This window comes from Magallana gigas, chromosome 5 (assembly GCF_963853765.1).
Source record: "Magallana gigas chromosome 5, xbMagGiga1.1, whole genome shotgun sequence".
Classification (NCBI taxonomy): Eukaryota; Metazoa; Mollusca; class Bivalvia; order Ostreida; family Ostreidae; genus Magallana; species Magallana gigas.
In genome coordinates, this window is record NC_088857.1 from 931,558 (window position 1) to 958,512 (window position 26,955).

General features: G+C 35.8%; 2 protein-coding genes across 9 annotated transcripts in view; both read left to right on the forward strand.

The window, feature by feature from the left end:
- The first annotated feature begins 1,395 nt into the window (after positions 1 to 1,395).
- LOC105318171 (PDZ and LIM domain protein 1) lies at positions 1,396 to 8,532 on the forward strand. The gene is made up of 3 exons (XM_011415119.4): positions 1,396 to 1,641; positions 5,738 to 5,886; positions 8,277 to 8,532. Exons 1-3 carry the CDS (start codon positions 1,537 to 1,539, stop codon positions 8,356 to 8,358), a joined length of 336 nt encoding a protein of 111 aa, XP_011413421.1. The 5' UTR covers positions 1,396 to 1,536; the 3' UTR covers positions 8,359 to 8,532.
- Positions 8,533 to 18,683: 10,151 nt separating this feature from the next.
- Positions 18,684 to 26,955, forward strand: part of LOC105318173 (beta-mannosidase) — a 36,757-nt gene continuing 28,485 nt past the window's right edge. For 5 of the 8 annotated variants that reach the window (XR_010714277.1, XM_066085768.1, XM_066085769.1 and 2 more), the window contains exons 1-8: positions 18,684 to 18,823; positions 19,190 to 19,342; positions 20,119 to 20,267; positions 20,879 to 21,078; positions 23,021 to 23,088; positions 23,490 to 23,662; positions 24,768 to 24,939; positions 25,517 to 25,683. Coding sequence is in view for 7 of the 8 variants with exons in the window: in XM_066085768.1 (XP_065941840.1) it covers positions 18,721 to 18,823; positions 19,190 to 19,342; positions 20,119 to 20,267; positions 20,879 to 21,078; positions 23,021 to 23,088; positions 23,490 to 23,662; positions 24,768 to 24,939; positions 25,517 to 25,683 (1,185 nt within the window). In the remaining variant the exon portion in view is untranslated. Of the gene's footprint in view, positions 18,824 to 19,189; positions 19,377 to 20,118; positions 20,268 to 20,878; positions 21,079 to 23,020; positions 23,089 to 23,489; positions 23,663 to 24,767; positions 24,940 to 25,516; positions 25,684 to 26,955 lie in introns of those variants that run through there. The other 3 variants (XM_066085773.1, XM_066085770.1, XM_066085771.1) reach the window with 3 other exon arrangements.

Here is a 26,955-nt window from a genome sequence, read left to right on the forward strand (position 1 = left end):
ACTTGTAATTAAAAAGAGAAATGGTATAAATATAAGTTATAAGGAATGATTCTTTGTCTAGTTTAGGGTGATTTATTGGATTTGATCACGTGCTCGACTGTTATGATCACAATTATGGTAGTACGAAACTGTCGTGAAAGAAATATTTTGGAATATTTTATCAAATGCAGAAAGTAATGGCTTAATGTTATTTAAAAGTAAATTTCAATCCAAGGCAGAAAAAAATTGAGGTACAGCGTATTTTATAGTTTTGAAACCTACATTTGAATGGTGTTCATTTGATTTTTTTTTATTATTATTTTTTTTTTTTTGCAATTTAGCCCTATCATTATAAAAATGTGTAACTTTAGTGTGTTTCGTTCATAGTAATTTTCACCTCCGTCAAAATATATACTAAATGTAAAACCAACATTCAAATTTTCAATATTTTGATATACATTGCATTTCCAAAAGTACTAAGTATGTCGCTATGACAATCATGCAATGTTAAATTTTATTTATATGTGAATTAAGTATTTCAAATTTTTGTTTGAAAAGAGAATTCACAAGCGCTAGTTTTACATTATATTTTATCAAAAATTACCATGTGTTACCAGTTAGAATTCATTTCAGTGCATCTCTTTACGTAACAAAGGAGCTCCCGTTTAAATTCTAAGAATGACTATTTCATATAACACTCCACTGAAGGGAAATCCAAATACATATAGTAGGTTTGAGGCGATGTGGTCAAAATTGTACGGTCTGATTTTTTTTCTTCAGATACATATTTATAGATTTCATTCCAAGGAACAACTGATTAAATTTTCAGATAAATTGAATAGTACAATGTTCATATGCTTACAATCAATGATTATCTTATCTGTAAATTTCTTTTATGTTTAAGCAAAACTTATAGTTACAAACGAGATGCAAAGCTTGCGATTCTTTGTAATGTAAGCAAAGCTCGTGTTAAGTACACATGTACATTGTTCAATATCATAATTTCATAATAGTTTGATACGTGTTTCTCTTTTTATTTATTTTTATATCTCTTAAAAAGGGCAGTTGTTATATGTTGATTATACATTGGATCAATCTTTTCACTTTTTTAAAAACATGTAATTATCTTTACCAATGTCACTACGCTATTTTGTGATAAGTTCCTTTGACACCCCCCCCCCCTCCTCGCCGGCCGGTGTATTCCTCAGAGATAATCCGCCCGGACCGCCGATCGCCTTTTTTGGCACCTGCTGGAATTATCTTTATCGGAATGTGATAGGGTTCCTACCGATGTTTACGTAGCACCGCCTGCAACTGCTCAGAGAGTGGAAACATCTACTGCCGAAACACCGAAGATACCTGAACAATTTGTAGATCTGCCGAGTTATTTATAGCTAACTTTTTCTCCTCCTCCAGTTCTCCCCAAATTGTGACCTTGTGCAACTGTTCTAACGAATGTAGGAAAATCCCAAAGTTTACCCGGAGTTTGTGGGGTTTAGTGATATTCTGTTTATTTTACTTTTTGTATTAGTGTTTTATTGTTTTACTCTGTCAAAAATGGCTACGATGAACATTCAACTGAACAAACAAAATGTTGGGGAGCCGTGGGGATTCAGGCTTCAGGGGGGTCAGGACTTCCGCCAGCAGCTCATGATTAAAAAGGTAAGTGACCTACAGACCGGGGATGGGGGTGGATGGGGGGCAGGCATATCTGCTCTACACCTGAATATGAGATGTCTTACGAAAGGTTCAACTGGGTTTATTTCCGAATTTTTTGTTTAATTTTTTGTTTAAATCAAAATGTTTTATGTTATACAAATCTTTATCAAAATTTTTAAGTTCTGCATGTAATGGTTTCACAGATTGCAAGAAACCCCAACAACAATATTTGACCTTTCTGAAAAAATTTTTACGTACACGAGAACAATTGAATGTTCGCTCCGCATTTTTCAATTAGCGATTGTGCTTGAGCATAACCTCTAACGAGAAATAGAAAAAGTGGAAGAGTTGCAATTTCGTCTTCTTAACCAAAATATATGGAACTGATACTGATTAGGGATATTAGTGATTAACAATGTGAGATTACGTCACACCTCAGTTAGACCCCATGTGTGACGAGAATTATACCCATAAACATGTACTTTTGATTAGGCTGTTCTATTTCACGTGTGATATCTGACATTCCGTTGAGCTGTGTTTCTGTCTTCCAAACAGTAACGTGCTCTATACCGCTGTGTTAACAAACTGTGCTTACTGAAGCATGACCTGTGTACGTTATCTTCATCAATCACATATATCGGTCGTTATCGGCTAATGTAACGGAAAGTCAGTCAGAGCCCCACCCTAGCCAAGTACACACAGCCATCAGGCACGCAAAGTACCCCCCCCCCCCCCCCCCCCAAAAAAAAAAAAAAAAAAAAAAAAAGAGTCCATAAAGCGTGTAAAACGGTCGACCAAGCAGTGTCCCCCTCCCCTAGCCGAGTACACATGCACGCGAGCAGGCACACGACGTGCGCCTGCCTGTTGATTATCAGTACACTAATATCTAAATGTAATCAGCAGACCGGTGGATTTATCCGACTCTTGAGAAAATCTTATTGAACTCTTTTAATGTTAAAAGAGGTCAGTGTACTCTACGCTTGGGAACAGATAACTGAACAAGTGTCAAAGATACATGCTTTGTCAAATATTTCGGGGTTTTTTGACACACACATATTTTGATTATGTGTTTTGAACCCTCGTTCCCGGGGAATATATTATAAATGGACATTGAAATAACAAAAAGGCAAGGTTTTAGGCGCTTCACGGAGAAGAAAGGGCGAGTAAACATAGAACCATTTGCTGCGCTTGGTGTGGTGCAAGATTAATAGGATCATTCATTATTACGATAAGTGATGGTGAAATTCCACCGAGGGGACAAGATTCACGGTCTAGGGCGAGGCTCTATCGAGTCATAGACCGTGAATCTTGGTCCTAGACCGTGAATCTTGGCCCCGAGGATAGTGAAATTCCACCGTGGGGACAAGATTCACGGTCTAGGACGAGGCTCTCCCGAGGTGGAATTTCACTAACCCACAGGAGTATATAATGAATGATTATTTTTCTCGCATTATTTTATATAAAAAAAAAACAATGTATGACAACTTTCTCTTACGACGTTCAAATGTTTATTTGCGATTTATTCTTCCGCGCGTAATAAATAAATTAAAACGTCTAGAAGGGAGCCTACGAAAAAATATTTTTAATCAGAATATGCTAGAACGTAATCGGGTTAGCAAACAATTGTTTAATTGATTTGCTTATTCTACAATTTTTTATTTCCTTACAACAGACGATTTACAGCGGCGTAGTAATATACAGCGTAAGAAAGAAAATTCCGGCTCACATTTGTGTCTCACACCGGACAGACCGATCTCACACCGGTCATAATGCGAGAAACAAAATTAACAGAAACAACAGTTCGATGACGTCTTCTATAGTTTGTACGTGCGTCACATGCAACGTGAAACTTTAGGATTTGGCTCCGTGCCGTGCCGTTTTCTTTTCTTCCGAACGCGTGTATTATTATAAAGAATATATCAACAGATCTATAAATAAACAGAACCAAGTCTTATCATGCTTTTGCATTGTCTGATGTATACGCAGTAATTGACGCGTGCATTATCCCACGCCGTGGATCTCGGGCGGTTCCCTTTCATCGAGTACCAATATAACAAGGGTCAGTCGCGATCATATCCGTGTAGAACTGTAAGGGATTGGAATTTCCATTGTATGGTGGCATAGATCTGCCACCACTTGTCAGATAATTATGTCGACTTGTCAGATGAATATGTCGACTTGTCAGATATTTATGTCAACTTGTCAGATCTTAATGTTGACTTGTCAAAAAATAACCATATTGACTAGAAACTCAATATTTTGTTCTTAAAGAGTGTTAGTGCCACTAACCGCCAGTTAATTGGCATCATAATATCTGACAGGTCGACATAAAGATCAGACAAGTTAACATAATTATTCGACAGAAAAAAATAATATGGCCACCAGTTTAAAGAAAATTATCATTCATATTATAAGTCGAGGTGTCAGATAATGATGTTGACTTGTCAGATATTATGTCGTCTTGTCAAATAATTATGTCGAATTGTCTGATAATTATGTCGACTTGTCAAATAATTATGTCCACTTAAAAGATGCTTATGTCTACTTGTCAGATTCTTATGTCAACTTGTCAGAAATTATTATTTCAACTGGATGGCACAAATTTGGCGTGGAAAGGTTATCACGTGGATAAGTGACAAGTTGACTTAAAGAACTGACAAGTCAACATAATTATCGGACAAGTCGACATCAAGATCTGTCAAGTCGACATAATTATCTGGCAAGTGGTGGCATATCTATGCCACCATACTATTGCTACTGGATAATTCAGCTACTATATTCTGATTTAGCTGAGTTTTTGCCATTTTACTTTCTTCGGGGATCTTGCTACATATCGATTCATAATAAGTTTATTATCAGTCAGCTAAATGTCACATCAGTTGACATTTCTTAAGTTATAGTCTGTCTGATGAAATTTATCAAATTTAAATATGTTAAATAAACTGAAAAGATCAAAACAAGGGTTGGTTTAAAATTGTGTATAAACGGATTAAACTCTAACTTCAAGAATGTAATAGATGGTTTAGTTCGTGTGTTACATGTACATCTCATTCTATAAAAGTTCGTATGTTACATCTCACTTTAGAGTAATTCGCGTCTTACCTGTCACTTTGTAGAGGTTCGTGTTACCTGTCACTTTATCTGTTTTTGTAGCTCGTGTGTTACCTGTAACTGTATGTACGTTACGTGTTACCTTTGACTATGTAGTGATTCGTTTTTTGGGAGTTGATTTTAATCAACTCTCCTATGCAGTTACTCTAACAAACCGAAAGTGAAACAGTGTTTGGACCAAAGCACAAATCATCGCCGCTGACAAGAATTAGTTCTTGAGAATAATTGATAAATCCGAAATAATGTATGCCGAAGTATTGTTCTTAAAGGAAACATATTCATAAATACCTTTTAAATGGTACGAACAATTTAGATATTTTTTGTAATTGTATGTATTCTTACGCCAGAGTTCAATATAGTCTCGTTCAACTGGACGCTCGGCTGTCTCCGTAAATCTCCGACAAGCAGAGAGTCTCTCTTGCTTGTCGGAGATTAACGGCGACAGTCGAGCATTTGGTTAAACGAGACGAGAGTTCAATATTGCTTGGATCCATAAATTTTCCAGAAATATTTCTATCACTGATGATATATAGTTTGAATGAATTTATTCTATCTTTAAATATTACTTAACATGATTCATATGGGGTTTTATCAACATTTTTGTGTCGAAAAAGTCCGAAAATTCATATTATAAAAATGTGCGTAATTCAAATACAGATTAGAAACTACCTGTATAAATAACCATCGATAAAATCAACTCCCGTCAGTTCTTCGGTACTTTGATTACTTTATGTAGGTAATATAAAAGTTGTAACCGTAATGTAGTTCGCGTGTTACCTTACCTGTCACTTTATGAAAGTCCTGCTAACCTTGTCACTGTAAAGTTGCTAGTCATGTGTCACATGATAGTCATACAAAGCTTGTCATTGTTATGTAATCTGTACCGTGGCTACCTGTCAAGATAACACATTAAGTTTTTAAATATTTTGCAAATATATGAACTCTCAAAGTAACAATTGATAATGAGATTTGTATTATTTAATTCCAGGTACAAGCTAACAGTCCATGCGCTGGTCGTCTATCGCCAGGTGACGCTGTTGTAGGAATTAACAACTACAATGCCAGGGAATTGACGCATGCGCAGGCACAGAACTTAATCCGACAAAGCGGAAATAACCTTCAATTAACGGTTCTCAGGTGATTGGTTTTTTTTTTCAAGTTTCAATAAATGAAATGACAGGGATGGTTAGCTATAGGCAAGACTGAAATTTAAACCACCAAGTTCGTTATTGAATCACCCATAGTAACTCCAGTTGTTCTAAAAGCCGAGGAGTGCATAAGCCGAAGTTTTTATATTACAAAAAACACTTCGAGACCGAAAAGGTTATTCTGTAACATTCACGATAACAAGAACTTTATTTCTGTTCTACTAACAGCTCAGATTTCCCATTTCTCGTTTCTCCTGTAGAGAGACGATCTAGGTCATTTAGAGGGCTGCTCCGTATAACCCCAACGGTTTTTTGACCGCCAGTTCGAATGAAATGCAGGCGACATTCTTTTGCGTTAGGTTTTCATAAATAAATAAACTTTACTTATGTATAGAATATCATTTGAATTTTAACAAAACAAATTTTAAAATTTACAATTTTAAAAAAACAATGTTTAAGGGTAATATAATACCATTGTTGATATCACAAGTTATTTGAGCTATGTAAAAGCACGCAGGGTAAATGTGTTAGGAAGGACCTTAATTGGGACAGCCTTACGGAGCTCTTTGAAACAAACATGTGAGACAATATATATGTACAGATGGTTTTTACCGGAACTAAGACATAAGACTGGCCATTGACAATCGCAACTTCTCGGGCCTTTCCGGCAGGCTCGGAAAAACACCTCGAATGTATTTACATCACCGGATGTTAGAATTTTATACAAAATGGAGTCGCTTCCCATTAAATTAAGTATCGGCTAGACAGTCTTGTATGTCGCTTCTGTGTTATATTTTAGTGTATATCGTTTACTTTAATGAAGTATAAATCACATCTCAAAAGATCGTAAAATGTGTTGTATTTATACATGTTATATTAAGTTTTATAAAAAGGGGGGTTGTCATGGACGCCTGCAGGGTAATTCATTCGAGGTGTTTTTCCGAGCCTGCCGGAAAGGCCCGAGAAGTTGCGATTGTGTCCATTGAATGATAAATTCTTAGTTTAAGATAATAAGTCCTCATAAGATCTATAAACAAAAAAAAACTTCTGTAAAATTAGGGAAAAATTAGGTAGGCAATTTTTCGGTTTGTAGGAAAGAGTTTATAATGGTAGTACCCTTTAACCTCTCCCTTAAAGACCAGTTGTCAGCTTGGTCCTCTCACATCACATAAAATCACGTATGAACATGCTTTCCAGGTATTTGGACATTTTACCTACATCAGGGAACTTTAGGTGAACGTTCTTGAAATAAGACTGTTATAACCAGCTTCACTCGTTGTCCTGAATAAGTCCAATTAGACGAATTAATGTGATATCAGCCTTTTAAATGAGTGTTATTTCATATTCAAATAACTGATATATAATTCTGTTAGCAGTCAAAAGTTGGAAGAAATATTCTCACATTTATTGCCATCACGGTTATCGGCAAATCAATTAGCGATATCAATTTATCATGGTATAATTGTTTAAAGTAGACCAATATGATCTTTATAAAGCGTGAACTATGATAAATTGGTAGTCTTCAAGTACATGTACCAATGATAATTGAAATATATCAAACAAAAGACGGTACTCTTCCGATTTCTCGGTATTAAAGCCCCAAAATTTCGAGTCTTTTATATTAATATAGTAGTATAGATGAAATATTTTTTGTTAAAGAAGTAAGGTATCGTTAGATAACAAGTCCCAAGATTTGAAAATCATGCATCGTAGCGAGGCGGGATGTATTAATTAACACGCAACAATGATGAAACGTGTTGCCCTTTCTACCCACAGTCATCTGCGTCTCCGCACACAGTACAAACGAACTCTGGCGGTTTGGTACCAATGACGGAAGTTTGATGTGTTTCCAACTTAGCAAATGACTATATTTTAATGCTGACTTGTGGAAACAGTCATGCTCATATACAATACGCGGATTATCCTTAGAAAGCACAAAGATCGGAGGGTCATGATTAGTTCCTGTCTGATCCCGACTCCCTATGATCTCCCAGTCCATTAATTTCCTCAATAAGATACGTCTTTCCTTAGTTAAAAAATAATCCGATTAGAGAGATAATAAGAGATAATGATATATTTAATTTTTTGATAAAAAATATGATTTTTACCTAAGTAACACACATAAAAAAACAGTACAAACATTGATTATTTCATGTAGTCTTTCAATTTAATATATCATCCATGGATTGTATTCATTTCAAAAATTAGATTTTCTCAGAAGGGTTAGACGAGGGAGAGAGAGAAAAAAATCACAATTCACGGAAATTGTTTCCAAAAGATTGCCGGGTGCCGTGGAGATTATTGATGAAAGGATATGGTCTCTAAGAGAACCAGAACAAATGATAGTTATATATTAATGCGTGTCTATCTTTGTTACAGAAACCAAGGAAGTGGACTTGACAGAATTGAGTCGCTCAAACCAAAAGGACCTGTGAAATTTTCTCCGTGGAGGCAACAGTAGATACTGGACACCTGTGCACGGGGTGATTCCTGTATACAGTGAGGTAGCGTGAATCACGTTCTGTGTCTATCGTGCACGAGAACTTGCCGGATGGATTACAGTGATATTATTTTGAATTCGCCATTTGTTTTAAAAGACCTGCTTATTTTACATGGGATATACAAAGTTCATTTAGTGTCTGTGCTTTTAATTCTAGTATTTTAATTTATTGATTTTTTTTCTCAATTTAAAAGCATTAGCCTATGAAGTCTGAAAATCTATTAGCATTGTGTGAAAAAACCTTTAAAGTATTCCCCGTTTTATTTCATTATTTCTCACATTTTCAAAAAATTATTTTGCTTTTTTTGCTTTATTTGACGTTTTCAAAATGCTACATTTCTTGCCTTTAACTCCATTGCATAATTGTATCGTTCAAATGTTGATGATGACGAAATTATGACGTAATGAAACGTCATTTGTGATGATTGTCATGGACAGTAAATTGTTTTGACTGTTAGATAATCAGGCCGAGAGGTGCAATATGGTCAGGTGTTGTCAATATTCATAGAGTGTTTCTGAGTTTTTTTATTTGTCACATTATAACAGTTTGTAAATACTGATGATTGATCATCTAAAGGAGAGTTTTTTTTAAATAAAACGAGATACATATTTTTAATTTGGAACTCTTGATGAGACTTTGACGCTGAAACACGATATCTGAACAATGTTGGAAGATTCATCGCTATCAGACGTTATAAATGGTGCCTTTCTCAGGTGCTGATGACATTCACAACTGAGCAGGCTTTTCTCAATAAATCTACTAATCAAACGCCCAGCCTTCGAACATACGCAGCATATATAAATCAGCGGATGTGTTGAACCTTTGTCTTTGACTAACACGCGCTACTCATCCTTCTACATTGTATAACATTTCTTTATTTTCTGACTGTAAATATTATCAAAGCCATTACGTTTCTGTGATTTAAGTTCATTAACGTATCGGGCCGCGGGGTAATGGATTGAATATCCGGTCCCCTCATTAAGCCGCCGTACAGCTTGGAAAAATAGCAACAGAATAGTTCTATAAGTGATGGAGAGCAAGGATATTTTCCAGCTGTTTGTGTCTCTGCCAGCCCTGGTTATCAACATCATAGCTCTCGTAGTGTTACTCAAAAGCCGAAAACTTCCCTACCAAATCAGGATTCTCTCCCTTAATCTCTGCAGCGCGGATTGTCTCTCTAGTCTGTTCCTATGTATAGACCGGCGGGCGTTCGAAATCATTTCTGGAAAAATACTGGAAAAATATTTCTTAATTTTGATATACGCGCAAACTTCTCTAATTTTTATCACCTACTTTAATCTGGACCGATTTCTAGCCTTCATGTTTGCGATGAAATACTACAACTTTTTATCAGCGACAAAAGTGAAGATCGCATGTGCCCTCGCCTGGGTAGTGGGTCCACTTATGACAAGCCTGCAATTCTGCGCCATGTGCTATGTAGATTTCTGTGACAAAGTGTACACTGGAGTCGCAAGTGCGATTTCTGAATACTTTTTCTTTGCCATATTCAGTTCCAACTTGTTCATGTTCGCTTACATCGTCTACAAAATAAGGGTGTGCATGTTTCGAGTGGGACCTACACGACTCAGCGCCTTCAAGCCCCAGTCTCGGCCGCTCTGTCATCAGTTAGCGGGTCAGAGAACGTTTAGGAAGATCGTTGTCATCACGGGTACCTTTTTGAGTCTGTACGCGCCAGGTATGGGGTGGACTCTGATTAAACCCTTCGTTTCCAATTCCAAGGTCGTACTCTACATGAACATGTGCACAGGTATTTTCTTTACAATCTCCACTATTCTAAATCCGATTTTTTACGTTCTTCGTTTTTCTGAATGTCGATTTCAGATTCTTCTATTTCGACACTTGTGTAATAGAGAAAAATACGAAGAAGTTCTAAGAGAGCGCAACAAACACTATGCTACATACAGCATTGATCACTCATTATCGCAACCCGAGCAACCAGATATCTCAGCAAATCGCCACTCGTCGACGAAGCTTTGATAACGCACGCAGCGATCTTACAAACCTAGCAACCGACAACACTGTCAGCACAAACAACTATTATGACTATTGCAATGTGATATCACGACCTCAGCAACCGGACATTACGATAGTGATATAACAATTTGTGCGATTTAAAAATGCAACACAGTGTTAGTACATGTAAGTGCAACTTTGACAAGGTGCGCGGCAATATGACGACATAGGCGCCTGACAATGCAGTGATATAACAATTTGTTTGAAGTTTGGCGAGACGCGCAAAAATATCATAATCCTAGCAGCCGTATACAATGCACTAATATCATGCCCTGGACATCTTTGACAAGGGGTGCAACAACATCAGAATATAAGCAATCTGACGACGCAGCGATATGATATCTGAATTCAAGTATCCATTCAATACTGCATGTGATTCTAGTAATCAAGCAGTGATATCTGAATTCAAACAGCCTTTCAATACTGCGATTCTAGTAATCATGCAGCGATATCTGAATTCAAACAGCCTTTCAATACTGCGATTCTAGTAATCATGCAGCGATATCTGAATATTCAAACAGCCTTTCAATACTGTGATTCAAGTAATCATGCAGCGATATCTGAATTCAAACAGCCTTTCAATTCTGTGATTCTAGTAATCACGCCACGATATCTGAATATTCAAACAGCCTTTCAATGATGTGATATCCTGATCTGATCAACTTTGACAAGGTACGTACCAATATCAGAATCCTAACAATTTGACAACACAGTGATATTACAACTTGTGCATCTTTGAGCATGCGGAGCGTTATCCAGGCCCTAAATCTGTCACTCCGTGATAGCACGGTCCGGTCTTAGAAATTGCGAGTGTACCATTTCGTCGGAAATCTCACGACAAATATCAACGTTCTCTAAACAAAATTACAATGAACGATGAATGCTTGAAGAAAATACTGATGACCAAACAACCCATGAGTCGAGCAGCAGTTGGTTCACAATTCTTAATCACGTTGAGAACGACGTCGCACGACGATGCTAGTCACAAGTTACATCAAGTTATGACAGACAAACAAACGGACCTCAGAAACAAGACTCGAGCTATACATCTCGCGGTATGGAGTATGAATAAACAGAGGATTGCAGTCTTCTTGTGATTTTGGAATCTGCATTTCTTTGTGTGTTTAACACAGGACATAAATAATTCGACAGTAAAACTTTCGCTTTTGTGAGTGTTAAATTGTTTTTAATCTTAATAAAGAAATAGATCAATGGAAAAAAATATTTATATTCTCCCTCACTGCGTTCGTCCGAATATAAAACAATAAAGTGCTAAATGAATAAAAATCAAGTACTACATAGGTACGCTGCTCACTAGCGTTATTTTATTTACACAAAAACACGTAGCAACAACAATCTGTGAGCCCAAAATCAGCGCATTCCATATCATCCGCCATTTTACCTTACTTAAATCACAACTAGCGAGCGAGCTTAGAGTGCCCCGCCAACGCATGGTCCTACTATTTATATTACCTGATCACGTGATCCGAAACCTTTTCGAGTACGTATGAAAACCAATCACGCACATAATTCTAACTATCAAATGTAGATAACCAGCAGACAAGAATTAAATGTAATTACTGGTCAAAGATAAAGAGAATAGCGTAAACAATGCCAAATAATCACAACCATAAAAAACGAACAGTGTTCATACCATTACCTAGTTTCTTACAGCGGCGTTGACCTCCTACAGTCCCTGTCCCGCCAAAATGGATACACGGGCGTTTTAGAAAAGTATCCCCCCAACCCAACCCCCATCCACCCCACAGATTAAAACCCCAATAAATAAACCCATAATGTATGGTTGACTATCCTTTTGATAGATGTTCCTTTAAAGGATTGCACACCATGTCCCTTATCTATAATATCTAAAAATTTGACCGACATTTATCCGTTATTGCCACATGCACGATGTCACGCATGACCGTCACGTGTAGCGTTCTACCCGGTGAGTAAGCGACACGTTGGTAGCAAGGGGTAAATAAAATCAAAGTACTGAAGAACTGACAGGAGTTGATTTTGTCGATGTTTACAATATGTTATTTTGCATGACAATTACATGAAGTCTCTACTTTGTATTTGAATTACGCACATTTTTATGATATGAATTTTTTGACTTTTTCGACAGGAATGTCGAGAAACCCCCATATGAATAATGTTAAGTAATATTTAAAGATAAAATTAATTCAATCAAACTATGTATCAGTAATAGAATTATTTCTCCAAGCAATATTGAACTCTAGTCTCGCTCAACCAAACGCTCGGCTGACACCGTAAATCTCCGACAAGCAAGAGACTCTCTGCTTATCTGAGATTTACAGAGACAGCCGAGCATCGAGTTACTCTGGCGTAGGAATACATACGACTACAAAACATATCTAAATTGTTCTTACCATTTAAAATCTGACTATTTTCAAGGTATTTATAAATATGTTTTATTGAAAAACAATGCTTTACCATACATTACATCGAATTTATCAATTATTTTCAAGAACTAAGTCTTGTCAGCAGCGATGATTTGTGCTGAGGCAATCGCAACTTCTCGGGCCTCTCCGACAGGCTCGGAAAAAAGAAGTTGCGATTGGTGCTTAGGTCCAAACACTGTTTCACTTTCGGTTTGTCCGAGTAACTGCATAGGAGAGTTGATTAAAATCAACTCCTAAAAATGCTTTGAGTATCATGAAGGGATGATTTTGGTCGGGATATGGCCAAATCCAATAAAGCCTTTTGGTTAATTGTTGTCCTATACTCTGTCCCGAGTTTTTGCTTCCACCTCTTTTTGTTAGATATTTCGATAATCATAAATACCTCTGTGCTCAAACTACGTTCATCCATATGAAAAATATCCAGATTATCCGTTTTGAAACGCCCCCTCTACCTCTTCAGGTTTCAATACGCATCCAAAAGTAGAAAGTCTACGGGGATTTTGCATTGCATCAGCCATTAATAAGCCCGGATGATAACGTTGAAAAATTGCGCGAGGTATCCCGAGTATTTCCGAATGGAGAAAAATGTAAACATTTCCCATTATAAATCTCCGTAAGAAATTTGTTTTCGTTTATGTGAACTTTTATGAGTAAAAAATGATAATTGTTTAATGAAGATATATTGGACATATTCCCTTTTATCGATTTCAACTGTATTTCTTTCACAGGTATGTGTATTTTTATTTAGAATCATCAAAAAGTGGTGGAAGCAATAACTTCGGACAGACTATAATCCAACTGATGTTAACGTTTTCAATTTAAAATGCTTAGCGTTAGCAAATAATGTATTTTTTATCTGCAATGATCGCTACCTTTATAACCGGTGTTGTATAGCAGTTTTTCCCCCATAGTAGCTTTTCCCCCCGGAAAACCTACTATATAGTAAACTCTCCCCCCGGGGGGAAAAGCTACTACATAGTAGCTATTCCCCCATAGTAGGGTTACTCCCTCACGTTTTTGGTTCAGATTTTATAAAAAATATTTATGGAAATCCAGTAAGGATTAAAATCAATGTTTCTACACTCTCAGGTTACATACATGTATATCTGCATTCATCTGTAAAGGTTAAGTTTCGTTTTGCCGATTTATTATTTTTATAGACAATGCTGAAAGTTGAACATGTGTGTAATGGAATTACACATAGAACTTAATTTAGGTAATTTATTGAAAAAGTTATGACAAGTTATACACTTATATGCATAATTCTGTGTTCTGAAATTATATTAAACGAGAATGCTTTAAGAATTTCTTGATAAATTTATCCGACTGTTTATCTGTTTGTGAAAATTTCATCCAGGCTAAACCTCTGTTTTAGAGAAATTTTGTTTCCGATGTTTCAGAGCCCGATTTTTAAAATCCTATTATAATAATTACAGTGCATATTCTTTAGGGTCCAATGTCTCATAAACCAGAGATGACCATATCACCATATTTTTATAGTGGCAGTGGTTTACCACTTGAAGATGACTCTGAAAATTTCAGCTCTCAGGGTAGGCCTGGGGCCCTTGATGTTTCAGGTCCCGATGATTAAAACCCCATTATAATGATTGAATAGTGTTCTATCAGTTGGAACCCGAATCTCAAATTCTAGAGATGACCAATTAACCATATTTTCACAGTCATAGTGGTATACCACTAGTAGATGACACCGAAAATTTAAGCCCCCCTGCAGGGTAGGAGCCTTTGTTGTTTTCAAGCCCGATGTTTGAAATCCAATTACATGTACATGTATAAAGAATATGTATTTTTAGGGCCCCATATCTCAAAAACTATAGATGACCACATGAACATATTTTTACGGTCATTTAAAAGTAAAAACATCTTTTAAAAATACACAATCACTCATTTATTTCTTTATCAAAATGATTGAAAATTACGTTTAATTCTGCTGCTTTTTTTTTAATTTACGAATAAAATTTTTTAAAAAGGTACGCGGGTAAAATTCATTATTCTTCAAAACATTTAATCAATTCATAAGATGACTAATGATATAATAAATAATTAGATAAATAAATCAATGAACTTTTATTCATAAAAGGAGAAACCGAAAATCAAAAATAAGTAACCAACCTAAGCGCATATACGACATTTTTACTTGTTAGTTGATTAGAAGAACAAGCTAATTTTTTTTTTAAAGTCAGCTCATCACAATATATGTGTTGGTTGTTTTTTGTTTTTGTTTTGTTTTTTTAATTACCCTTGTTTAATTGTTCGAAGAAATAATATGGTACACAAGTAAATCTTTATTGCAAAAATATGAAACAAATAGTAGAATTTTTTAGGTAATTGAATCGTATATCTTGATTTATATAGCATCGTTTTCAAAATTGTATATTTATAAATCACGTTGCAAACTTGAAAGTGAAAAAAATTAGCAAATAGTGAGTGACAATATAAACATAAAGTTAGTTCATGCTCCATTTCACATTTTCCAAAGTAACCAGCAAAGATACCGACATTGTTCTGGTTGTGAAGACATTTCATTGTTTTTTAAAATGTTTAAATCATAATATCTCGTGTTTCCTAGAAATGTGCTTAAAATTATTAATATGCGTAACTATAAAACGAAATGGTAAACACTAACTTTATACATGCTTTTAATACATAATTAAAATACCCCTTAACCATGATTTAGAACCCCATCAATCAAAGTAAAACTAAAATATTTCAGTTTCTCGTCATCATTGCATCCTGTCTCCCGTTTGATATTTAGAAGAAGAAATATATAATTGTTTTACCAATTCTAACGGTATTAATTTAAAATTGATAGCCTTTTGGACAAAGGGAGTAATACATTTCCACTTTTTATTCCATTCCTCTACAAAATTAAGTCAAGATTAGTCAATTAGTTCCCTGGGAGAAGCTTATACATTGATGGTAATACATTGGAAAATTAAATTTCCAAACCAGCGTATTTTCACCCAAATATGTTCTCACGTGTTCATAACGTCGAAGTCAAAACTGTAGATAAGCATCGATTAGATGAAAAAGATTCGAGGTATTCCGAAATCCGTGTAAAAGGTGTTCCAAAAAGGGGTGAGAACAGGTGAAATAAACGATATTTACACATGCATGTTATGAAGGCGCATGCCTTAATTCATATTTGGGGTTGAAAAACCATGTATTTTATTCTATGTATTAATAAATGCCATAATTATCCTTATTTGTGAGAAATTAATATCATATCAGTTATTGCAAATTATTGTCACGAATGGTCCGCAATAAACATGGCCGGAAAGTAAAAATGGGGGAAAATCCACTATATAGTAGGCTTTCCGTGGGGGTAATCTGGCTATAAAAAGGGGGAAACCCCACTATATAGTCAGCTTTCCGTGGGGGAAAAACTGCTATATAGCCATTTTTCCGGGGGGAAGAACTGCTATATAGCCATTTTTCCGGGGGGAAAGATGGCTAGGGGGAAAAGGCACTATATAACACCGGTACCCGCATTGGACTCATCAAAGAAAGCATAACGTAGTTGAAGTTTGCCGGTTTCTTCTGTGATGAAAAGGAATTAAATGATTTTTATAAGAATTAATCATTTAATTGCATTGTATGCTTATCCTTGTTTTTTTTTAAGTAAGCATGGAATGAAAATTCACCGGCGCGGGATATGATGAAAAATATGACGATGACAGCAGAGACATAATTAAGTCTCTGATGACAGGGAAATATGAAGTTTTATTGCTCTGGCACGTTATTGTCTACAACCACTCAGATGTCGCGTTATATATAGTATAATCATATTGAGGTATAATTAGACTGGTCCTCTGTCTCTATCGTAAGAAAGAGACAGAGGACCAGTATATCGCGCATATCAGACAGGCATTGCCAGTCTAAGGTATAACAAGGAATAGCTTTCCAAAAAGCTTGCCTGACTAAACAAAATTATTAAATGGAAGCATGCATGTATCAATTAGCCTATCTTATCAAAAATAAAGTTTAATTTTCGCTGCTGATCATAAATTTATAAACGGAACCTGAAAATTTAAGGCGAAATGTCTGTCTTTTCTTCGATCTAGAACCTGTACATATATGTCACTTAAAATTCATTTATTTTATTTATAATTCATTTTATTAGGAATGCATGTACACATACCATATAAGTGCATGTAAGCTTGAGAGCTGGAGAGTAAATAGTCGTTTTTTTAAAAATTGTATTTGTTATTTTAGGTGCAAAATCAACTGAAAGGCATTTTAAAAAATTTCCAACCATATGAAATATGAAAGGGTATACAAACACGTATTTTTTTTAATATGTGTGGGCAGTTTCATCAAAATCATCTTGACAGGCAATTAAAAAAGGGTGAATTCTTAAATTCCTGAAAAAAACCCTAACTGTAACTTCAATTCAATTTGAATTCCTTATTTGTAGTTTCATTTCTTGCATGCTCCTACAAAAGTGGAAGAGGGGGGGGGGGGGGGAACTATGATATTTCCCTTTATCATATTAAGTTAAGAAAAGTGCCAGCTGCCAAAAAATGAGGAGGGGGAGCAGCCCCCCTTCACCCCAACCCCATATGCTACGTGTCTGGGATGTAAACAAGCGGTGTGCTCTGGGGTATTCGAATGATCCCAACGGACTCGTCAACTAATCGGCGCGCAGAAACTATGAATGAGACATTATGGCGCGAAGTCCTGCTATTACCGTTCACGCAACGAATGAACTCATCCATTGGCAGACTTCCATGGGGAGGGGGTCTGATGAATTTTTGACATTTGTTTTGTAACAGCTACATATATGTATATTATACTTTGGATCGGATGTTTTGGAAGAAATTTATCGAATTAAGACACACACTTGATTAGTAATTGTTAAATGTAGTAATATACATTTAGTAAGACACGCGAGTTATGATCCCTTTTCAAGATTAAACGAAATCGCCCAAATGAACGAAAATCGGGTCACACCCTGCTTTGGCGATTTAGTTCCTCCAGTAAACATTCCAGCTGTATAAATATCTATTTGTTTTAATCCAAACTGATGACTCTCTTGTAATAATGATAATCCAACACCAATTATTACTTACATTGTACCGTAATAGTCAATATGTTACAACTTGTTGCGATGACCCCCTCTCCCTTTTCCACCGTTCAAATATGGTGGAATGCTGATCTATTTTTAAATCAGGATTACACACGTGCACTGCATGGTGAAAGTCCCTTTTACTTGAAAACTCTTGCTCACTGTTGTTATTACATGCCAAATAACATTTTCATCAATTATGAACGTAAATGCTGACATCTTAGACATGCATCGGTTGATCTTTTTTGTGAAATATCATGATATTGCTTGTCCCATTGCCTGCACTGTTTCGGAGAATGCAACTTTTAAACCTTAGATATGCCTGACGTCAGGCAATAAGACAGTATATGCTCTTATTTGTGCGTGCGCAATTCATATGGGCATTTTACACGCCTTATTCACCCATCTTCTTCCTTTATGATAACTCCACACATGGATTTTCGTATTCAGTGTAAAACAGCAGAGGCTTGTGTAAAAAAAAACCCCAAAAAGCAAAAAAGAAAAAAAAACATCGCTAAAATGTGGGTACATTGGAGGGAAAATATGTTATTTTTCCTCCTTCGCTAGCCAAGGGTTTTCGGTCCACTTCTGTTAACCCTTTTTTCACACACCTGTGGTAAAACGTACTCTTTAACTTTGTAAACTTTTTCAAACCATGACAGTAAACTACTGCGACTAAAAAAAAACTTATGCCAAGAATTATCACAAGATATGATGACAGGTTTAAATGAGATCCGCTCCACTGAATCAGATCTAAATGGTCACATGACAACAAGATGTCGGTATACAGCGCTGTGCTGCTGTTTGGTTTCATTTCAACAGGCGCTGCTGTACTAACCACCAGTTTGAACGGAGTATGGACTTTGACGGAAAAAGAAGGCATTTATAAATATTTATAACCTTTTTTAATAATAATGATCATACTAGGATAAACTGTCACCTGGTCACGTCCCAATAATCTGATAATCTCAGACTCGGCTCGACTTGATATTTGGAATGACTCCAGTCTTACCTCAAACGTGAACATCACCGGGCTCAAACTTTCACATAAACATCCCATTTCCTGTGTGAAATTTTTTTTAATTCATTGTCATTGAACCAAGAGATATTCACCTGTCAGCCCAAATCGTTCTTTGATCTATCAACATGGTGTCATCTTTTGCTACTTCATTAACTTTATATCAACTTCTTTGTCATAAGATGTGTTTTTCATGATGATTTATTTGTATTTTATACTGAATACAGAACACAACATCAGCATCACCGGGCAAGTTCCTGGCAGCATGTACACTGCTCTGATGGATCATAAAATAATCCAGGATCCGTATTACCGTGACAACGACATCCGCTACCGCTGGATTGGTCTGGCTGACTGGACGTACAGCCGGGTATTCAATGGTAGGGAGGCTGGTCACTGAGGATGTAGCTACATGTATGTGTGGTCTCCAGTGAAGGCTTTTTAAAAAAAATTATGGATGGAGTTAGGTTTTTGATACTCAAGAAATGGGGGAATGAAAATGATAATGAGGAACCAGTGTTGGTAATTGTTTAAGGAATAAGGAGTATTATGAGGTGATAATGTTGGTCGGGCTGTGATCAAATCCAATAAAGCCCGGCGGGCGTTACGTTAGATTTAATAACACCCTGACAGAAATTATTACCTCTTAATATTCAAAGAATGATTCCTTATTACTTATATCTATATAATTTTCAGTAGTTGTAGGATTAGAATTAGAATGAATGAATGAAAAAGTATGCAAACCGTGTTTGTGCCCTGACAATACTTCATTTCAATTTTATATTGAAATGTATAGTACAAAATCGATTCGTAGTGTTATCACAGACAAAGACACTGGAAAATGTAAATATATAAATATAAATCGTCAAGTACAGTACTCCCAAAATTAGTGTCCAGTGTTGCATGCCTATACAATTAACTGGAAAGTAATTTCCATTGATTTTTAGGGATTTTACTCAAATCAATAGTATAGACTGTCATTGGAAGATAGCACACTAATTTGAATCAAGCAGCTCTGCTATTATATTTTGGTGAAAAAATATGAACTCTGTAGCACATGATTGACAATGAAGAAGTACTGAACTGTACATGACATTATTATGTTTGATAAGTTATCTCTGAATTTTAGTTTTGTTTTTCTCTCTTTGTGTGTCAGTCTCATCACAAATGATGTCAATGGCGAACATAAAACTGGTGTGTGAGGGTCTGGACACATTCGCCACGGTAACCATAAATGGACACTTGGTGGCAGAGACCAACAACATGTTCGTGAAATATGTGATGGACATAAAACCCTATGTAAAGGTACGTCACACTATGTTAATGTAAGTCACACTACATTAAGGTAAGTCACACTATGTTAAGGTCAGTCACACTATGTTAAGATAAGTCACACTATGTTAAGGTAAGTCACATTATGTTAAGGTAAGTCACACTATGTTACAGTAAGTCACACTATGTTAAGGTTAGTCACATTATGTTAAGGTAAGTCACACTATGTTAAGGTAAGTCACACCAATGTTTAAGTAATTCATAACAAGAGAATTAGGAGAAGAAGTATCAGGAAACGATCAGATTAATCTAAAGAAGGAGAGGACTTCTGCCTTCTTGTCCACACTTAATAATGGAAACCATTTGTATCATACAAACTATTTTTACACTATTAATCTTTTTTACCTGCATCTTTAGTCTATTGATTTAGCAAAATACTTTTATATATAATATTTGGTTTCAATTTTAAAAGCTTGTTTCTGTTCGTTTAATTAAAGGATATGTGAAATGAAATATGCGAATGATATGTAATTAAAGTTTAGGTATTTTAGATGCATTGAACTTGATTAAATTAAGAAATGTAGAGGAAGAAAATAAAGTTATTCCCCTTGTATGATAAGTCAATAGATGTCACTCTTCCACAGCTAGGAGAGAACAGTATCAGTGTGTCCTTCAAGTCGGCGGTCAAGCAAGCAGCGATTCTGGCCAGCAACCACAGCTACTTGATCCCGCCCGCTTGTCCAGTCCCTCAGTACAAGGGAGAGTGTCATGTCAACATGGTCAGGAAGGAGCAGTGCTCCTTTAGCTGGGACTGGGGGCCGTCGTTCCCCACCCAGGGGATATGGTAGGTACAGTCAGATATACAGGTCAGGAGATTACCTGGCAAGTATTTGTTTTTAGAGGAATGCTTTCAAAAAAGATAGCTCATGGTCTAAATTAGGCCAAATAATCAGTGTTTTTTTGTCTCTTAGGTTAAGAAGTGACAGGCAGGCATTTTATTTCATGACATAACTGGTTAAAGCTGAACATAGCTTGTAAATAGGCACCGTCACACAGGTATAGGTAACTCTTGATGGCTCGAAATGCAATCGCTTTAAGTTCATGAACACTCGAAGAGAGTCAAGGGTCCCAAATTTTTTCCCTATATAAATACCTGGTAGGAAAATTTACTCTTGATTTCTCGAACTCTTGATCTCTCGAAGCCTTTGATCCCTCGAAGTTAAATTGTAGTCTCATTATTCCTAATCTGTTGTTTTTAATATTGATACCTATAAGTGGCAGTGTATAGACAAACGTTATCTAACTAACACCTTCTTAGTCAGTTAAATGGCGTTAGACATTGGACCCAAGTAACAGGTGTTTTTATTCAGGCGACACTTCTCTTGCCTGCAAGGTGATACGTGTTCAATGATTGACCATACACTTACCTAAGGCCTAAAAAAAATAATGGCGTGTTTCCGCTTTCATGCTGAAAAAAAGTAGGACAGTTATGACAAGGAATTTAATATTAATAAGTAGGTTGAAATTTTTTTTTATATCTTTTTCAAGTGATTTTTTTTCCTTTATTGGAGTATGTATTGAGCAGTATCAATATGTGCCTGTTAGATACTGACAATGCTGAATGTAAAAAATGAGAAATAAGTTTTAATATCTTCCCTGACTATTAAGCTGACCAAAAGAAAACAAAAATGATGATTTATATTATTCAGACACTTCCTCTGCCAGTGATGAGAGCATCATTATTATCTACAACACACATAAACACACAGCCATTTTGAAACAAAATGTGTGAGTTACTTAGCTTTGAAAAGAGTAACTGCTACAAGCATTTTTGTGACCAAATCGTATAAAAATGGAAAATAAAGGATTACCTGTCAAAAATCCTTTTAAAAAAGTCTTAAGTCAGGGTTAAAAGCTAGGGTTGGTCGGGAAAGGGGCAACAAACCAATTTTTTTCTTAGACCTTAAACCTATGATTAACATCAGCCGTCTGAGAATATAATTTGGAGACGCAGTGAAAATGAGACGATAATTTTTAGCCATAGTCAAAATTTATGAATTATGAAATTGTAGAAGTTATGGATATTAGCATCATTGTCATGAAATGATTACCGGGTATTGCTGAACAAGTTCTTACAGCTGGTGAAGGACCCGTACAGTGGGTACAGTGGGTGATACTCAGTTATCAATGTTACAACATGTCAATGCAGTCAGGTACATTTAGTACTGTGCAATCTAGTCAAAATATGATGCTTAGAATAAATAGTTATCATGACTTTATTTAATATCTGTTTTTATTTAGTTTTTAAAACATCCAGATCTTTATATTCAACATGTGCCTAAGGTAAGTACTAAATAAATAGCTTTATCATAACATCTGGTAAGACTAATTTTAAAACCCGTCGGTTATCCTGGAAAATTCCAAATTCTTATAACACAGTGAGGAAAAAGATGTATGTCCACACAGGTAAGACCTCTGCAGAGAAATACTTTTAACTGTTAAGAGGTCTGTAGCCTATGTAAGGGTTGTAGGGATTAGGGATAGCTGTGATGGGAGAGAAAATTGGCATGCCTATTTATTAGCGGTGTTCATGCAGCTTTAAGGTAAAGAAATTGAAAAATTGCATTATTTTCCTTAACATGACTGTTCAATAATAATGCATTGAAAGCATGTGAGAAATTTAAGAAGTCATTAATTGCATTTGTTTTTTTTACTTAATTTGTGTCTGTATCAGTAAATGTTCAGTGTAGTATGCTCAGTATGTTTCATTTCTCATTTGTACATAGGCGAGATATTTACATAGAGTCATTCAACACGACAGCCATTCGTAGCTTCACTGCTGAGACACTGAAAGGTATCAAAAAGATCTATATATTGAGATATAGGATAGTAGAGCTAGATATCAAAAAGATCTAGATATTAAGATATAGGATAGTAGATCTAGATATCAGAAAGATCTAGATATTGTAGATCTAGGATAGTGGATCTAGATATCAGAAAGATCTAAATATAAAGAGTCAAGGTGTACACTAGCCTAGATGTACAATAGTCTAGCTGTACTCATAGTATTTTTAATTGAATAATGTTGAATAAATGAATTAAAACTTGTTTGGAATGAAATGTGTTTAAATGAAATGCTGATGAAAAAATTTGAAGTGGCAATTGTAACCATTTAAGAAAATGTGAATGAATGATATTTGTGATCAATTCTCTTTCGTGTCTCAATATACATGTGTCTTTGTTTGGCTGTTGCAGACACTGATGGATCATGGGTAATTGACACAGAGGTACTCTTGGATGTTCCTGAGGGTGAGACGGTAGAAGGCTCTGTCAAGATCCGGTTTGATGTGACAGGCATGGGAAGCAAGCAGGTCCATACCCTGACGTCAAACAACAACAAGATCAAACAGAGGCTGCAACTAGACAGGGTAAGTCAGGGGAGGTTTCAAAACCTGAAATAAATGTCAACAACAGATGTGTCAGGGAGGTTTCAATAATTGTAATATACCAACAGGGATATGTCCAGGGAGGTAGCGCAGTCCACAGGGTAAGTCAGGGGAGGTGTCAAAACCCCAAAAACACAACAACAGGGTACATCAGGATAATTCTCACAGCCTTTAAAATAAACAGTGACAGAGTAAGTCAGGGAGGTTTCAAAACTTCCACATATACAATGACACAGTATGTCAGGGGTGGTCTCAAAACCAGTAATGTACACAAAGAGAGGGTTAGTTAGGGGAAGTCTCAAAATCCATAATACATACATACACTAACCGGGGTATGTCCAGGGAGGTCTCAGATCTAGTTATTACATGTATTGATAATGACAAAGTATCATGTGGCAAAAGAGGTATCAAAATTTATTTATTTGCAAAATGACAGGGTGTGGCAAGGAGGTCTGAAAACGTATTAATATAGTTTACATAATTGATAGAGAATGTTTGGGAGATTACAAAACTCATTTATAAACACAACGGTAAATTATGTCAGGGTAGGTCTCAAAACACACTGATAAACTTACAAAATGACAGAATGTGTTGGGGGTTTCTAAAACTTAAATACACAATAACAATTGTAACAGAGACACTTACTGCCTCTGCTGGGGTTTGAACGCGGGTCCTCTGGTATGCCAGTCCAGCACTCTACCAATCCAGCTAAGCAGTTAACCCACTAGCCAGAGCTAGTAAGAATATTATATACCTGACTCTACCACACAATGTTAAATTAAGATTGCACATGAAGATATGTCAGGGTAGGTCTTAATTAAACCCCACAAAATAGACAATGAAAGGGTTTATATAACTTCTAAAATCATTTTGTTCTATATTTTGATCCAGGTCTTTGTTCAAGAGTGAACTGTTATGGAGCACAACATCTTTATCAACTTTATGCTCCTTTCATGAGTTCTAATGGTGAATAAACATATAACAATGTTAAACTAAGATTGCAAATTAAGAGGGTATATCGGAGGAGGTCTCAAACTCCAATAACAATTCTTAAATCATTTTGTTGTGTACATGTTTTTTGATCCAGGACTTTGTTGTACAAGAGTGGTGGCCACACGGTTATGGAGCCCAACATCTTTATCAACTCTACGCTTTCTTCACAAGTTCTGATGGTCGCACCATATCAGCAAAAAAACTGACCCTTGGTTTCAAAACAGTGGAGTTGGTGCAGGACTTTGTGTCTGGAGATCCCAAACAAGGTGTTAATCGATTCTATACAAGTTTATCTCAGTTGTCATTCTAAGCAGTAGGGGGGGATTCTAGTATTGAATGTTTGTCTGACAGCTCAGTGCATTTCATTATTAACTTAATGACATTTTTTGAAGAAAAATATGATATTTTTCAAGGATTATACAGTGAAACTTCTCTAAACTGGCAGACTGCCGGACCTGACAAAATGGCCGGTTTACAGGGTACCGGGTAGTTTGTTTTGAAAATATAATGAATTATATTCATAAATATTGTTATACAAAGTTGTATAAAAGAATTATATAAAGCTAAATAATTTTGTAAAATGAAATATGCCTTTCAAAATGTCATTCAAAGTTTGATTTGTGAGAAAGAAATACCAGTAATTATTATCAAAATCTTAATTAAATTTTAAAGATAATTGGTGAATATTTTTAATCGGCAAAAATATTTCATAACAGCCATATGATAATGATGAAGTAAAGGTTTTAGTAATTCTACCTCATTTAAACATATTATACAACTGTGATGTTCTATATAATAATGGGATCTAAACAATCATCAGTAACCATTGCCCTCCTATTGCAGGTAGATCTTTCTTCTTTAAGATTAATGGAGTGCCCATCTTCCTGAAGGGCAGTAACTGGATCCCAGCGGACAGCTTTCTTGAGCGGGTGACCAAAGAGAGGCTGAGGAACCTGCTCCAGTCGGCCAGGGATGTCCACATGAACTCCATGAGAGTGTGGGGAGGAGGGGTAAGTCAGAGAAGAGAAGTGTTAGTAAGAGAGGGAGGAGGGGTAAGTCAGAGAAGAGAAGTGTTAGTAAGAGAGGGAGGAGGGGTAAGTCAGAGAAGAGAAGTGTTAGTAAGAGAGGGAGGAGGGGTAAGTCAGAGAAGAGAAGTGTTAGTAAGAGAGGGAGGAGGGTAAGTCAGAGTGGAGAAAGGTAACCTAGCAGTAAGGCCATATAAAATTAATATTTAGATTCTCATCCTGCGGGTGCCCTATAGTAATCACTCTGTCCGTCCGTCCTTCTGTCTGTCCGTCTGTCACTCTTCCGTCCACAAATTTTCTGTTTTTTTTCTAATAACTTTTTTTATGGTTGCCCAATCAAGTTCAAATTCTGTATGGTAGTTCAGTAGGCAGAAATACATATTTTGATGCTAAGTTTGGTTCTCTGTGTCTTCTGGTTTGGAGCTGGGGTGGTGGGGTAGATTCCTTAACTATGCATAAGAATAATGGGCAAAGAGAGATAACTGCTGAGAATGTTACCATTGTATACTAGGAAGGCTGTGCAATATTTGTCCTTTGGGATTAATTAACCTTCCACAAGAAGAAAATCCTAAGCTTTATCTTTATCTGTCACATTGAGATTAATTACTGCACTGCCTGTGTCTGCAAATGAACTTTGTTTTGAAGTTAAGGTAAATTTTGAATGATGTGTAGTTTTGTGTACATTTTTTGAAATATGGATTTAAAATATAATATTCATACTTTATTTTGGTTAAAATACCGTACACAATGATTTATGATAATTTTATTGAATTCTAAAATCAAGATATATATTAAGATATCCTTTTTCACTATTTTATTTTTTAATTATTTAATGCTGTTAATTTTAACAGGTAATCAGATAATAACCCCATTCTGTCATTTCTGAAAAAACAAATCTTATTGTAAATTTAGAAGAAAAGGATGAGAGATGAACAATTAACCCCCTGGGATTAATTATCTTGCCTGCTACAGAAAATTTAGAGGCTTATCTCTATCTGTCATATGAAGATTAATGAACACCTTTGTCTGCAACTGATGTTTGTTTTGAAGTTGAGGTCAACCCTGGGTGATACAATGTATTTGCATTCACTGAAGGCTTGCATTTTATAAAACACCTGTTTAAATCTTTTTTAAATACACATTTAATTTAGTTTTTTTTATAAGACATGAGGTTATCCCTGTTTTATGCAGATACAAGGTTACTATTTAGAGTTTTTGGACATTCAGGAATTATCTTGAAATTTTAAAAATACAGTT